General features: G+C 40.2%; 1 protein-coding gene and 1 pseudogene across 2 annotated transcripts; one reads left to right on the forward strand and one right to left on the reverse strand.

Annotated features, from left to right (window-relative positions):
* The window catches only part of LOC134638234 (phospholipid-transporting ATPase ABCA1-like), a 36,279-nt pseudogene extending 35,161 nt beyond the window's left edge, over positions 1-1,118 (reverse strand).
* Positions 1,119-1,134: 16 nt separating this feature from the next.
* Positions 1,135-13,816, forward strand: LOC134638593 (glycerol-3-phosphate acyltransferase 4). Of its 2 annotated transcripts, XM_063489324.1 has the most exons (13): positions 1,135-1,260; positions 2,027-2,677; positions 4,918-4,987; positions 5,085-5,385; positions 6,763-6,837; positions 6,925-7,014; positions 9,790-9,883; positions 10,024-10,139; positions 10,350-10,405; positions 10,495-10,580; positions 10,673-10,801; positions 11,625-11,704; positions 13,382-13,816. In XM_063489324.1, exons 2-13 carry the CDS (start codon positions 2,510-2,512, stop codon positions 13,488-13,490), a joined length of 1,374 nt encoding a protein of 457 aa, XP_063345394.1. In that variant the 5' UTR covers positions 1,135-1,260; positions 2,027-2,509; the 3' UTR covers positions 13,491-13,816. The 2 variants fall into 2 exon arrangements, with proteins under 2 accessions (XP_063345394.1, XP_063345395.1); XM_063489325.1 differs by lacking the exons at positions 1,135-1,260; positions 2,027-2,677; positions 4,918-4,987; positions 5,085-5,385 and adding an exon at positions 6,454-6,653.
* The last annotated feature ends 1,809 nt before the right edge of the window (positions 13,817-15,625 follow it).

Below are 15,625 nucleotides of genomic sequence, written 5' to 3' on the forward strand. Positions count from 1 at the left end.
CTTTCATTGCAGGTGTAACCATGATCATCTTTATACATATTGCCGCTTGGTGCTTATTATGGAGTTGTGCTCAAGTCAGTAAGGGTTAAAAGCTACAGTCAGCGGGATGTCTGACTGATCTATTGTCTCTCTGCACACACACACACACACACACACACACACACACAAAATTTTGTGTAAACTTATAACTCCTTAAGGAGTTATAAGGTTAATGGGCGTCCAGTCAGTTAGCTAGTAAGTACTTTGGGTTTAATATCGGCACATATGGCAAAATAAGCAGCTTCTCTCATTACATTTCAGACAGGACAGTGGTAACAGCAGTAGCTACGACAATGTTAAATTTTTGATTTTAAATAGGCTGTAAACATTTCAATGGGAGCAACAGGACGGTCAAATATCACTGATTTTACTACAGAGCAGGACAGATTGTAGGGCAGCAAACATCATAGGAAAACACGTTTTCAACACAGCAGGTTGCCTGGTGTAATGTTTTTCAGCTAAAAAGAAACATGGCCTGACTCCTACCAACTATATGAAGAGTAACTTAGGGTTAAATGCAGCTAATATGTCCTGTTTTAGGGCAGGCGCTTCCACCTCCGCTCCGCTGCGTCTCAGACACCATCGCTCTGGCACAAAGGGCACCTGAGAGAGAGGTGGGCTGGAACAAATCATTTTGGGAGGGGGGAGGGGTTATCTATACTTCTGTTGTTAAAATGTTCCATCTCAATTACGTACTGTATGCTTTTTATATTTTCAGTAGTGTGTCCTACAAACAGCAAATATTGTCAAAAAAAAAAGTAAGAAATCTTTGGGGGGTGCTTTGATCCATTTCAGCACCCCCCAAAATTTTAGCCCATTTAGCGATTTTAGCCCATTTTTGGGGGTGCTTCAAAATGGGCTAAAATCGCCCCTGCCCCAAATTATCATGATATTCCTGCCCATGGTTAGTGGATGTAAACCTCTGACCACAAGTGTGTGTGGCAAAGTTGCTCTACAGCGCCACTAGTGGTTAGAAAAAATAAAATCCCAATAAAGTATTCAACTGTAACAGCGTACTTGTACCACCAGAGGTCAGCACCGCTCGGTGGTGATATGGGGGCGGTGGGTCGGCAGGAGTTGGTCGTTTCAGTGATCCTCGAGCCGCCAGCTGTACGCTTGTGCTGTCCGACGGGTGGAGTTTGGCTGCAGTCCACAAGACAAAGACAAAGTGATGGGGGACGGAGCGCTGCTGTACCGGAGCCGGACTTAACGTGACTGAAGGTTGGTTAACTGTGAAGCCTTTTAAGCCTCGTGTAGTTTTGTTGTTAGGATAATTACTGGAAACACATCAAGTCCTCGTACCGAATTCAAGCTGGTAACTGAAAGGCTGTCTTAGCGAAGCATGAACTACCGGACAGCATCGTGGAGGACTGAGCTGAGCGCAAGCAGGCTAACGTTAGCAAAACGAGGCGATGCACACAAGGAGGCAAATTTGAGCCTCACTGTTAGCTCAGAGGCGAGAAGCTAACTTTATCCTTGGCTTCTTGTCATCAGTGTGCGTTCAGGAGTCTTTGAGTTTCGCAACCGAGCTTTTGCTTATATCGCTTTAATAGCCTCCTCGGGGTTGAGAGGCGGCCAAATTGTAAAATAATGCATGAGCCGCGCTAATCCGAAGTGTTTTGTTTTTTTTTAAATTCAGGACGGAGCCTGTCGTTAGCCGCCCGGCTGCAGCATCAGCAGCTGGTACGAGAAGGGCCTCTAAGCTAACGTTATCGTTGCACCCCAGCCCATAACCGTAACATTTAAAGTTATCTGCTCCTTAGCAGAAAATAGGTGGGCGCTAACCTTATAAAGACCAGTGGTGTTTATTTATGTTCACGTTAGCATTAAGTTTGTACACCGGTATATGTAATATGTACTGAGCAGGCGCTGACACAAGGACACGTTGTCTGTCTTGCGTTATTAAATTACACAGACAGCAATCCGACCAAAGAGGTTTTAGGACTGAGACACAGCTGGTCCTGATCATGTGTTTACATCTTTCCAGGCCTTTGTGACTCCTGCCGAGCTCCCGGATCTTCACCACACAAGAAAAACCACCTGCTGTACCCAGCTGTTTTTGTCCCAGTGTTTACATCTTTTCCGCCAGCGCGAGGCATTTCTCAAAGCGCAGAAAACATCTGCAACAAGGGACACGCAGTTTGTTAGCACGCCTGCCTTAATTGTACCCCCCCCCCCCCTTTCCCGGAACTCTTCTCAGCTCAGTTTCAGAATCCAGTTTGAGGTGAATCTACTGAAATACTTAACACTGCCCAAGAGGGCAACAACAAGGTGGTCACCTGTATTTGTAATGATTCGCAGTTCAGTGCAAGGAGAAGCTCCATCCCCTAGTTATCTTGATGAAGGCCTTTTTCTGACAAAAAGGTAAAGGCCACTTGGGGCCGGGAGGTGAAGACCTGCACCTCTTCTCACATCTGCTCAATCCTGGGATTTTACACTGTTTTTGAACTGAACTCATCCAACTTCAAAGATGGAACTCTTCTTCAATCCTTTTGATAACTTGGTGTGTATCCTGCTGGGCATCTCCTTCACCGTGTGGTTCACCCTGCTGCTGGTCTTCATTATTGTGCCTGCCATCTTTGGGGTGTCCTTTGGTATCCGGCGTCTTTACATGAAAACACTGTTAAAGGTCTTTGAGGTAAGAGCTTGCTTCCTCGTGACTCACAGTTTATTGCAGTCTGATGTGCTGTGGCAATCATAAATGTTGCGGATAAAGGTGTGTTTGTGCTTTTGTACAGTTGACAGTTAAAATGATTGCCTCTGCTGCCAAGCACAATGGCAAGGACATAAAAGTCGCTAGCGTTGTTCCTCAAATGTGTCATTAAAATTTTATCTTAGTTGTAAAAAGGAAATAAGTTGTAGAAAACAGCGATTGTTCACTGGCACGTCTCCAGCTTTATTAGTGCCTTTAACGACTGACCAGTAGGCATTGTCTGACTGATAGAGATCAACACCACAGCCACAGGGTATTCTTCCCCTGTTATGCAAGTTTAGAAAACAGTGCTTGTCAGTAAGTGTTGTCTCTGCTTACTGAATTGATGTCGTTACTTTAAAGAAATGCATTTGAACTCCTAATAATGGCACAGTGCATCAGCTGCTCTGCCCAGTTGTGTCACTAGTAAAGCAGTCATTACTTTCCATCATGTACCTCTGAGAGCAGAACTTGTGCCAGAAATAAATGAACCACTGGGAGATAATCAGATGTTCTTAGCTCATGATTCAAGGAGCAGCAGTGAGATTTCCAACAAAGAATAGATACGAGCGAGAGCGTGCAAGGCGGAGAATGAAGATGTAGCACATGGATTTGGTTCACTAGATTTGATGGAAATAAAAACATGAAACCTGCCATGTTTGTGTATAGACAGTTTTAACAGAAACCTAAAATGATGCTTTGTTTTTGCAGTTACTTGCCTGAAGAATTTGCTTTACTGTTATAAACGGCAATACTTCATAAGATATGTATATGTAGCAGTTAGGACCTTTTCGCTCGCATGCAGCTTGGGAGCTACATGCTGCAAAGCAGCTGCTTTATTTTGGTCCTCATCTTTTTACTAGAAGGAGCCACTCTCTGTTTACTCTTGCAGTCACCACTGACAACTGCAGCTGCATTTTCCTATGATGACTCAGTAAGACAACTTGTCACGACACAGTTTAAAGGTAGCCGTAAAAGAAAACAAAATAAAAAAGTGAAAAACCTTGGTTGACTAGTGTTACTTGTATCAGATTTGACTAATGATGGCTTGTGTAGAGCCTTCATTACTAGAGTTAATGTTAATTGTTGCTGTAAAATAAAGTTATTTTTAGGAAATGTAATAAAACATCTTGGTTATCCAGCCTAAATAAAGGTGTTTAGGCTTTTTGTGATTTAGAGCCAAAAGTTTGAAAGTTTGTGAGATGTCCAGGCACCAAGCGTTCTTGTTTGTACCAGTCCTTTTGACTAATTAGAGTTTTTGCAGACTTTCATGTCTTACTGTGTTTGAGTACTTACAAACATGCAGTTTTGTTCCAGTGTCAGTTGATTTTTCTTATGATTGATGCAGAAAACCCTCAAAGTTGCCAAAATTCTGCAGGCACAGGTGAAAGTGATCCAGCACAACCCGGTTAATCATTTCCTGATATCACCCCCCCCCCCCCCCCCCCCCCCCAAACACACACAAACATGTTGTTTTCCAGCTTAGGAGAACACTGCGTTCTTTGATGCTCTTCATTTAGTTTTTATCTCAGCTAGCACAGCATACATAAATGACTAGATGTTTGCATCACAGGAAATATTTTTGACATTTATTGCAGTATAATACATGTTAAACAGGGAGAAGTCTGTATTTTAGTGTTTCTGCTAGCACAGATAAGTCAGAAAAATTGGAGAAGTACTACACACGGAAATCCTTTTTTTTTCTGCTTTTTTTTTTTTTGAATAAGCAAACATTTGGTGTCTGAAGACAAGCATGATATACTTGAACAACACTGGGGAATTTTGCCATTTTTAATCATTTGTGCAAAAAGGAAAAACACGATGTAATATTTCTTTCTGTGGGAAAAGTTCAGTCATATTGCCTCTTGAGCGGAAACGAGTATCGGATATTAGCTTGCTTAAAAATTTGACCATTTGTCCATATAAGATTCCTTCTGCTGCCAGATGTTTGGCTGTTCTTTCATGTAATGTAATGTTGCAGTGATGATTGAATGCAAGGCTGAAACCTGTCTTTAAAATAACTGCTGATAACCAGTGCACACATGTTTTCATTTTAGATACCTTTAGGCCAGGGTGTGGAGAATATTTGTGCACCTCTCTAGAATGAACTGGGATTTTTTTTATTTCTCAAACATTTTGCATCTCTTTCTAATTGTAGACCCATTTCTTTCTTTGTTTCTTTCTAGTGGGCCACACTTAGGATAGAGAGAGGAGCAAAAGAAAAGAATCACCTCCTGTACAAACCCTATTCAAATGGTAGGATCATTGTGTTTTCTTGGAAATATTTGTTCAAAAGATGTATTTGTTTTAGAGGTGAGTATTGTTGACTTTCTGTCTGTCTGAACTATTCCAGCTATCATTGCCAAGGAGCCAACCTCCTTGGAGGAGGAGATCAAGGAGATCCGGCGGAGCGGCAGCAATAAAGACCTGGACTCAGCCACTGAGTTTGAGTTATCTGACATTTTCTATTTTGCCCGGCGAGGAGTGGAAAGCATCATGGATGATGAAGTGACCAAGCGGTTTACTGCTGAGGAGCTGGAGTCCTGGAATCTGCTGACCCGGAGCAACTACAACTTCCACTATATCAGCCTGAGGCTGACTGTCCTATGGGGGCTGGGCCTGCTGATCCGCTATGGTTTCCTGCTGCCTCTCAGGTATTAGCTGTACTTTCAAGAGTCACAGGCAAAAGCAGCCCTCAGCACAGTTGCTGCTTTTGAAATACCAAAAACATGGATACACACAATACATTAGCCCCTCCTGTACAACTAGGCACTGGTATAACCTTGACACAGATGCTAATGCTAGCATAAAAATCTGAGGAATTTAGTTTGAATACTTTTCCATATTTTAGCTCGTCACAAACGCTCAACGATATGAGAAATATGTTACGTATGTAACATACTAATAATCTCCCTCCCTAGCATGTATGTTTGTATCTTTTGTCATGTAACTCTATCTAAATAGTCCAATAAAAAGTTGCAAATGTACCACCTGTAGGCCAAACCAGCCTCACAATCGATGCTTCCAGTAGGGATATTTCAGAAAGGTCGGGTACACCCTCGATAGGTCTTTAGGCCGTCACAGCATTAACGCACATGCAGATTAAGTGTTCACATCTATGGGACGTCTAGATTCCAGCCCGTGGGTGTGTGGTTTGACTGTGGCAAAACCACAGATGATCAGTTCAAACCCAGAACTTTCTAGGTGTGATGCAGCAGTCCTGCCCAACTGAGCAATGATAGAACACTTTTTTCTTATATTAAGTTCTTCAGTTTTAACAAACTGTCCCAGAGAATGTTACTAAAGTTTCACATTTATGTTTTAACCACATGCAACTCTAACGGGTTACTCAGTTTCGTGTGGTTACTTGACATGCAAACTTGCTGTTACATAACTAAAGGCGCCACATACAGAGATCCTCTACCAGCCTCATCTTAGAAAGGCACAGGGATGGTGACTCAGTGCTAAGCGTGGCTGGCTCATTTCCAGTCGCCAGTGGGGAGACAAATCAGGCCACCGCTGCACAGAAACCCTCCCTTCTAGTCTCCTGTCAAGCCTAATAGATTCTCTCTTTCAGCCTTTGTCCAATTGAATATTGGCTTTGCTCATGACACTGTGAAACCTTCAGCTCTCTTATATTTTTCTTAATCCCCACACAATATAATCAGCACCTTTTCCAGCCCTGGATGATTGGTTCATCCAGATTAAGTCGACGTGTCGGCCAGCTTAACCGTCGCCTAATATGTCCTTCTGCAGGTTCTGCAGTCTTGTCTGAGACAGTGGAGTGTAGAGGAGGGCATGATACTTTGAGTTGATGGCAAGAATCTTACACTACTGGATATTAATCATGCTTTTTACATGAGCTCTTCTAAGTGAAAGCTTGTGGTTCAGAAGAAAGCTTTTTAAGTAATATATCTGCATGGTAATGTCCATACAAAGACTAATTAATTAAACCAAAACAACTACAGTGTTCTGTTGTAATGCTTCCTTATATATATGCTTCTCTGAAATGTCCTGTCTCCCTCTATCAGGGTCACTCTTGCCTTCACTGGTGTAGGTCTGCTTGTGTTCCTCACCTCTGTTGTTGGGCTGCTGCCAAATGGAAGGTACAACTGATCGTTACGACTTTAACTCTATCAAAAGTATCAGATCAGCCCTGCAGACGTGTTAATCCTGCTGTGTACTTTTTCCAGGATGAAAAATTTTCTGAGTGAGAAAGTCCATTTGATGTGCTACAGAATATGCGTCAGAGCTTTGACTGCCATTATAACCTACCATGACAGGTAAGGACCTACACTGTTTTCCCACATAACCACCAAGTCATGTGACTGTTATATTCCATTGGTCAACCACTGGAAGTGTTTACTTGACATAGCTCATTTAATTGCATCATTTCTAGAGTCAAAAGCACATTACCTGTGGTAATGATGGCAACAGAGATGGCAGAAGCTAATTAATTATCCCTTCAAGGCTCGTGGCAGACTGATTTCCTAATGCAAGCCTTTGTGTTATTTTAAAGAAATTATATCATTACTATAAAGAGTTAAACAATTTGTTTCAAAGGCTAGAGTTTGTGCTTTCTGTCATTTCCACTGGCTGTTTTTCCATGTTTTTTTGGATCAGTGTCCGGTCATAAAGGACAGGATGATGGGTGGTGCATCTGCTGGTTGATTGCTTCACACTACTGCCCCAGTGTTTCTCTGTGCTTTCTCAACATTGTGGTTAATTTCCCAATTTTTTTCACTCTTGCTCTTTAATGGCATACACCCTGATAAGTTTTCATTAAAAATATTGATTGATGTGTCTGTTCGCACTCAATAAGAAATTGCATGAAGCCAGAGTTGTAACAGTGCAAAAGTCTGTCTGAAAAGTGTAACACAGTGCTGCTGGTGATTATTGACGTCCCTGAAAAAATCAAATTACAATTAGATAGTGCTCAGAGCGATTTACTTTTTCATTGTCAAGGGGAAAACTACATTTAACAAAAAGAGATACCCCCAAAATTGCATAATGTCAGCAGTCAGTTTCAAAAATGCTATTGTAGATTTAATGCGTTTGGGGTTATTTTAGGCTACATTCACACTGCAGGCGAAAGCGCATCAAATCCGACTTTTTTGACCCTATGCGACCCATATCCGATCACGGTATGACAGTTTGAACCGCACAAATCCGATATTTTCAAATCCGACCTGGGTCACTTTCGTTGTGGTACTGAATCCGATACATATCTAATGTTTTAGAAAGCGACTGCTGTTTGAATGGTCATGTCGCATTAAATCCGTCTTTTATGTCACTGACACAAGACAGAAGCCAATTATCAGCGCCAGAGAAGGCAAACGAGAAAGCATGGTGGCGGAAACTGGAGACGGAGCAAGTCAATGGACAAAAACTGAGGTTTTGGACTTGATTAGCATATGGGGAGACAATTCTATTCAAGCTAAACGACTCCGTCCATATATACCTCTGCAAGGAGGTAGCAGCCACTGCTCCAAACAAGCCCATTGTTAAAGCACAGGCTATCTTTTTTCTCAGTGTCCTTCTTCCTCTAATTAATTTGTCGAAATTCTGTCGACTGTGCAGAAATTGATAGGCTGCTGCAACAACACCTACTAGCTCTGTAGCCGCCATTTTTACTACTGTAAACAGTCTTCTTTTGCGCATGCGGGCCGCTTTGAGGGCCGTGAACCGTTCGCACTAGAGTGCGTTTGCTGTCACATTTTATTTTTAGTGTGAACAACCAGACAAAAAAATCGGATTTGATCAAAAAATCGGAATTGAGCATTAAGACCTGCAGTGTGAACGTAGCCTTCGACACTTTGGGCAATAAGCATATCAAAATTTAAGCTTTGGTTTGAAGTTATCATAAACCTAGAAGGATACAATAATCCCAACCATGCAGCGGCTGCACCGCTTGTTCACATGGTCCCATCATTTTGCCTTTCAGAAACATAAGGCTCAGCAGACATCTTGTCCTGAGGGGAAAGGTGTCAGATTACATGATGACAGATGAGTTATGTTCAGAGAGCAGAAGCCATGGTGTTAACAACTGAAATCTGTGCATATAGTGTGTGAGCATGAAAGAAAGGGTGTCTGTAGCCAGACTCAAGACTTTCTGAATTAATTTTCACCGCAGCAGTCATTCCGATGCAAGATGAAGTACAGAAGTCAGCAGCTCAACCAAACTTTCCAATTTATTTTTACATAAAACATGCTTAGAGCTAAGGAATGTGTTTTGTGTACCATTACTGATTCAATTAGTTTTAGTTTGAGAGATTTATTAAGTGGTGCAAGGAATAATTTAAATCTAATTTCTTTAGCAAGAACGTTGGAGGAACATAAAACGTGAAAGAGGACTTGATCAAAAGGGTTGCACATGCAAGCGGATGTGGAAGAGGAAGTTGATACTCACATTGTGCACTCTCTAGCAGCTGGTGTTTTCTTGTCAGTGCCAAGTGTATTGGAGGCTTGAAGGAATTTGAAATAATCAGCTGGCATTTTTAGTGATATTTCTTACATTTCTGAAAGGAAATGCGACCAGATATGCTTTCACCTGCAGAACAATGGTGGTTTCTTCTTGAAATGAGAATATAAATTCAGATTCTGTTGAGAGATACGAGTAGAAGTCGAGTCAGTACTTGTTTGACATTTGTTGATTGGAGTGATGCACATTAGGTGCACTTGTAGGTGAGCCAGAGCTGTAGCTTTGAGTCTGTTGGGCCTAGCCTGTTGTAACATGTATTCCTCCCCAGTCTGGTTCTAAAAATACGCAAGTGATACAGTAAGCAATGTTCTCTCCCTATTTAAGATGGAAACTCTATCTGTGGAATGTGGTCTTAGCTGTCAGATCCTCCATACTCAGGGGGTCACACATTTCAACATGGACAGCATGGGTTGCTTTGTTTTCACCAGAAAAGAGGGTGGGAGGCACTGCACCAAATCATACCAAAATTTCTATTAAGCATTTTTTTGTATTTGATTTTAACAGTTGCTTACCCCCCACACTTCATAATCTTTATTAAGTCCCATCATAATTTAATTGTTGTTTTCCCCTTTTCTAGTGAGAATAAACCCAAAAATGGAGGCATCTGTGTCGCTAACCACACTTCACCAATTGATGTCATCATCCTGGCAAGCGATGGCTGTTATGCTATGGTAACTATACTGTTTCCTGGCACAAAATATAGAAAAGAACAAAACATTTACGTTGGTCACTTCTTCTACTGCAGGTATTTGTTGGAGTGGCAACTCTCCCAGGAATAGATCTGTTGCTATCTTTGTGTTTGTGTTGTTAGGTTGGACAAATCCATGGTGGCTTGATGGGGGTCATTCAGAGATCCATGGTCAAAGCTTGTCCACACATTTGGTTTGAACGCTCAGAAGTAAAAGACAGACATCTTGTGGCCAAAAGGTAGAATTACAGTCTGTGTTTAATTATATTTTTTTGTACGTTTTCATGACGTTTCACCTTTTTCGAAATTATTCCATGGGTTGTTTTTGGATCATTCAAAGTAGAACTTCAAATTGGAATAAGTCTACTCAAATTTTTTGTTTTAATAGTCTTTAAAAATGATCTCTTTAGAAATCTTTTGCATTAACCTGCATACTTCTTTCACTACAGATTGAGCGACCATGTAGAAGATAAATCTAAACTGCCTATCCTCATTTTCCCAGAAGGTGAGCTCATATAGAAAATCATAGTTATCTAACTGCAAGTTTCATTTTATCTTACATAAACCTTGTGTTTTATAAATTCTTATTTCAAGGTACCTGCATTAACAACACATCGGTTATGATGTTTAAGAAGGGCAGTTTTGAAATTGGTGCCACAGTCTACCCTGTGGCTATTAAGGTAACAGTTTTTGTTCTAGTTTTTAACTACAGTCTTGTCCACAGTAACACATGTACTGATTAATCATTTTGGTGTGTGCCTGAACCTCGTAGTATGATCCCCGCTTTGGAGATGCTTTCTGGAATAGCAGCAAGTTCGGGATGGTCAACTACCTTTTGCGTATGATGAGCAGCTGGGCCATCGTCTGCAGCGTGTGGTACCTTCCTCCCATGTCTAGAGAGGTGAGACTCAACTCGAGGCATCTCAACAAAGAGAAGCTTTCTTTTTTCTTTTTTTTGTTTTGTTTTGTTTTTATATATTGAGAGCACATTGTTTAAAATCCATATACTTGTAATGTTTTTTGTTTTTTTTAATCTTGATTTATTAAATTTTATTTTGACCAGCCATCCTCAAAATTTGACCAGCAGGACCTGCAGTCACAATAACAGAATATGTGTTTCAGCTGTAGACCCTCTGTATTGTCTTGTCGCCCTGTTTATAAATTCCTACAATGAGATTAATACCAAAGTTTTGATGGTATACATTTTCAAGTCTTTATACTTTTAAAAATTTTTAGACAAGGGCAACAAAACACATGAGGGGAATAAAGCACCTAGTGAAACATCTCAGCATTAATTATGTTAACTGGCAACAGGTCATAAACATTATTGATTATGCAAAGAACATCTCAGAGAAGCAAAGTCTTTGAGAAATAAAGCAAGATTCAGAAATGTTGCTAACTCTCTTATTTAAGATCGACTGAAATGAAACATAAATCTGTCCGGTGACCTGACCAATCAAAATCTATTCATTCATTCACCATATACATAGTCTTAAAGAGCTAAAAAGAGCAACCATCAGCACACAACTCAAAAACCAGCATCCTCCATGGTATGTGGTGTATTAGTGCATATTGCATGAGCATGTGCTGCATGGCATTGCTACAGATGCTGCCACCCAGATCTCCTTCAGTATGACAAAATGACAAGATTTTAGCAGAAAAGCTGTTGATTGTTTATGACCGCTTGCTTACCAGAATTGTATTTATGTTGGTCCTCCCAACAGGAGGGAGAGGATGCAGTACAGTTCGCAAATCGTGTTAAAGCAGCCATAGCCAGGCAAGGAGGACTTGTCGATCTCTTATGGTAAGATAACACTCTTCCATTTTCACATACACACTCAGTGAAGGACAAGGCAGAAAAACCGTGTGACTATTCATACCAGACACTGGATCATAGAAAAGCACAAGTGTAACCAAAAGCAATAGCAAAACCTTATAAAATAAAAGTTTTTTCTGTCAGTCACATACACAATCATTGCTCCAGCTTGTTGGAGCTGTTAACCAAATTCATCCATCATTAATGTTACATGTACTATAGTCCAACACAGATCATTTTAAATGTCTAAAAATATACTGGATTTTCTTTACTGTTTCAACTGCATCCATTAGTTTCCATGAAATGCATTGAGCAAACTGATGCAACCTAATAACACTGCTTTCCTTTCTTTTTATGAACTATAAACTACTGAAATTTCCTTTAGTTACTACAGCTTTGTAGGCTGCCATCTGAATTATAGCTTATCTGCTTGTTACATGATGATGTCCCTCCTGCTTCCCTGTCCTCCTGTGGCATTTGTTTAGACTCTTGTCTTTTTAATGTATTGTGATACTTTTTTTTTTAAGTTAACATAAACAAGCCCCTAAGAATAATCCATGGTCGTTGTCAGTTTGTCTGGCTTTTTATTAGCACTGGTTATGTGCAGCACGCCTTTAAGCTCAGTTTTTATCTACTGTATCTACAGCCCATGGGCTCACGGCTTGCCAGACACCAAATATTTTAACGCATCAGAAAAGAATCACTCTCAGGCTGACTAAGATTTCAGTGGGGACCTGAAGCCTAGAATCAGAAATTCTTCCATTAGATGGATTATCTGAAATGTTCTCTTAACTAAAGTTCGGTCGGTTTTCCACGTCTTCTTCCTGCCATCAGAGACCCTCACATTAACAATTATTATGTTTATATTACTCTAACCATAGCTCTGTAGGTAGCCACCAGGTAGCACGCCATTGCCAGCTAGCCAAACTTCATTAACACTACAAACATCGCTACTCCCAAAAAGTTGATTCTGTTCATCTGGACATGGCGTTTTCATTGGGAGAAACATTTCGTCACTCAGAACAAAATCAACTTTGGGGGATTTCCTTACTTGGATGATTGAGAATGCAGACAAACATTGCTACTGTTTTGTTTTGTCCAGAGTGACAACAGATCTGTCACTTTCTTTCTTTCTTTTTTAACTTTCAGAACATGATTGATCATTTTTTTGATGGAGAGTATAGTAAGCTAACTTCTTACTCTGTTAAACAACATATATCCCCTTTTTCATGGATGTTGAACTTTTTTGTAACACCAGGATGAACTCCCACACTCATCATTTTATTGGCGCTGCAAGAATTTGGACTGTTGTTACTCTCAGTGATGCCACAGTGTTTGTTTGATTTCTGGGAAATGAAGAAGAGTTTGACATCATCAGCTTTTTCTGGGTCCAGACTTATGAAGCTGATTGGATCTACAAGGCCAATCAACCTATAATTTAATTATTCAATTATGTTTACCAATTACATGGAGACATTATTATATTTAATTCATTTTTCATAGTTGAATATTTGCTTTGGTTGCCATTTTTTACAGAATAAGAATTTATTACAGTATTGCCATTTATGATAAAGTTTAAGTTTTTTACATTTTAATTGCTTGGGTAGAAACTAATCAGTAGAACATGTGTGGCTACATTGTTTACTAATTCAGGCTCTTTTATAGGGATGGAGGACTGAAAAGAGCAAAGGTTAAAGATACCTTTAAAGAAGAGCAGCAGAAGCTGTACAGTAAAATGCTGGTTGGCACCCAGGAGGACCGCAGCCGCTCCTGAAGGACCTTTATGGAGATGGACTGGCTCAAAGCTGGGCACCTCTTACTGATTAGGCGATCAGCAGCGGTCCTTTTCTGTCGGAGCCCCTGGACTGGAAAATTCTGTCCCTGATGTCAAAAGTACTCCATTTGGCTTCCTCGGTCACTGCCTCAGCCTGGCATGTTAAGTTGGCTTCGCTGTTACGGGTCATTCTGAGTCTGCTGCCCTGTGTTGGAATAGCTTGACCGAAGCCTCGCTTGCATTAGAAATGAAGCAATGGAGAGTCTTCCTTGGTGGCAGTCTTTTAAGGAAAAGTGTTTATTTTTGTTTTTTGTTTTTTTTTTTTGGGGGGGGGGGGGGGGGGGTTTCTTTTTCACTTAATAGTTTTATCTTTTGTTTTTAAGATTTTACAGTCATGTTTTTATGTTATGTTTCAGTTTCAGACTTGATTATACCTGGGTGTATAAAGGAGTTATTGTAGATAAAAACTAAATTGTTCTAAAGCTGAAACTTGTGACTGACTTGGGGTTTTTCATGACCGGCTTGTACCCTTGATTCAGGGCACAGTGCCAGATTTTGTTACATTTCAGATATTTTTATGGGCTTTTTTCCAAGATGAAAAACAAACTTGTATTTTAAGCATTGAGTTTTACATTAAGACTTGTATCAACACATGGCCACTGTAGGAGCTGCGCTTGAGACGTGTTCCTGATATGCTGTCTGTGATTTCCTTCCTTTGTTTTTTTTTTCTCCTCTCTCCACTGAATGTGCAAGTGCTCACATTATGAAGTGGAAAATGTGCACCCACAGTTACTCTGATGGAAGTTTGTAGATTTAGACACCTATTCCTCTTCCAGCTAATAATGTATAACTGGAAAAAGGGATTATTAGGATTTTTGTCAGCATTGTTCCTGTAAGGCTTGTGTCACGCAGGTAGCGATGTAAAATCATAACAGTGGGTCTCTTCACTAAACACATAGATATAATGGCAAATAACCAAAACATACTCATACTAATACACCTTTTAAAAAGACATCTTTTCATTGACTTTCTGCCATTGCAGTGAACATGTTGGCTAGTTTATTTTAAGTAAACTCTAAAAGCTATTGTGTTTATCTGCCCCGCCTCACCAATGACCTTTTTCCTAACTTAGCAGCCTCAAGGAGGTTTCATGAACAGACTGCAGCTTTACTTTGAACTCAAGTAACTTGGTGGACGGCCTCATTGGTTTCTCCCTGGGACCTTTATCTCACTGGTCTGCTGTTATCAGGGATAGTCGTTTAGATTATGTCAAATCATTTCATAAAAATAATAAATGTTCAAGAATGTTCACTACTTTTGACTTTGTTTTTTTCTTTTTTTCACTATATCTAATGTTTATAAGTATTGCCTTGACTTGCTGTTGTTTTCTGTCTTTCTGGATAGTTTTTCGTAGTGATGCCTCCAGTCTGGCATCAAGATTGGGATCTTTATTTTTCTAGCACTGTATTCTTGCATTTATTCCCTATCTGCTAAGGATCAGTGCGTGAATGTACAGCACATTTGAAAAGATTTAAATATGTGAATACCTGAGATGCTTATGCGTGACCTTAAACAAGCCTTTCATTCTTGAAAACCCTCCAGTGTGGTTGATTTAAAAAAAACTCTGCAAAGGCGAGTCGGCCAAAGTTCCTTCACAGTGATTTGAAAGACATTGCCAGTAATCACATACACTTGATTGCAGTTCGTGCTGCCAAAAGTGGCAAAACAAGTTATTAGGTTTACACTATCACTCTGTCACACAGAGCCAGATAGGTTTGGGTAGATTTTATCCCTCAATTTATTAAGTCACGCTTTTAAAACTGCATTGTGTGTTTTGTCATTATCATTGTCTCATATTCAATATTTTTTTGACAATCTGACACATGTAAGTGTGACAGCTATACAAAGAATAAACCAGGAAGGGGGCAAATATTTGCTGAGTTTCAGCACACAGTAGAGTCAGATGTCATAAGCTCACTTTTAGTCTGATACCTGCTCATGATGTGCGTCCGAATGACTAAAGCATTTATTCTTAAAAGTGCTGATAATTTTTTTATAGGGGATAAAACAAAAGACAGACCTGTTTTAAAGTAGATTGAATAAGAATTTTGAACGCATAAAAATATCAAAACATC

The sequence above is a fragment of the Pelmatolapia mariae genome, linkage group LG12 (assembly GCF_036321145.2).
Source record: "Pelmatolapia mariae isolate MD_Pm_ZW linkage group LG12, Pm_UMD_F_2, whole genome shotgun sequence".
NCBI lineage: Eukaryota > Metazoa > Chordata > Actinopteri > Cichliformes > Cichlidae > Pelmatolapia > Pelmatolapia mariae.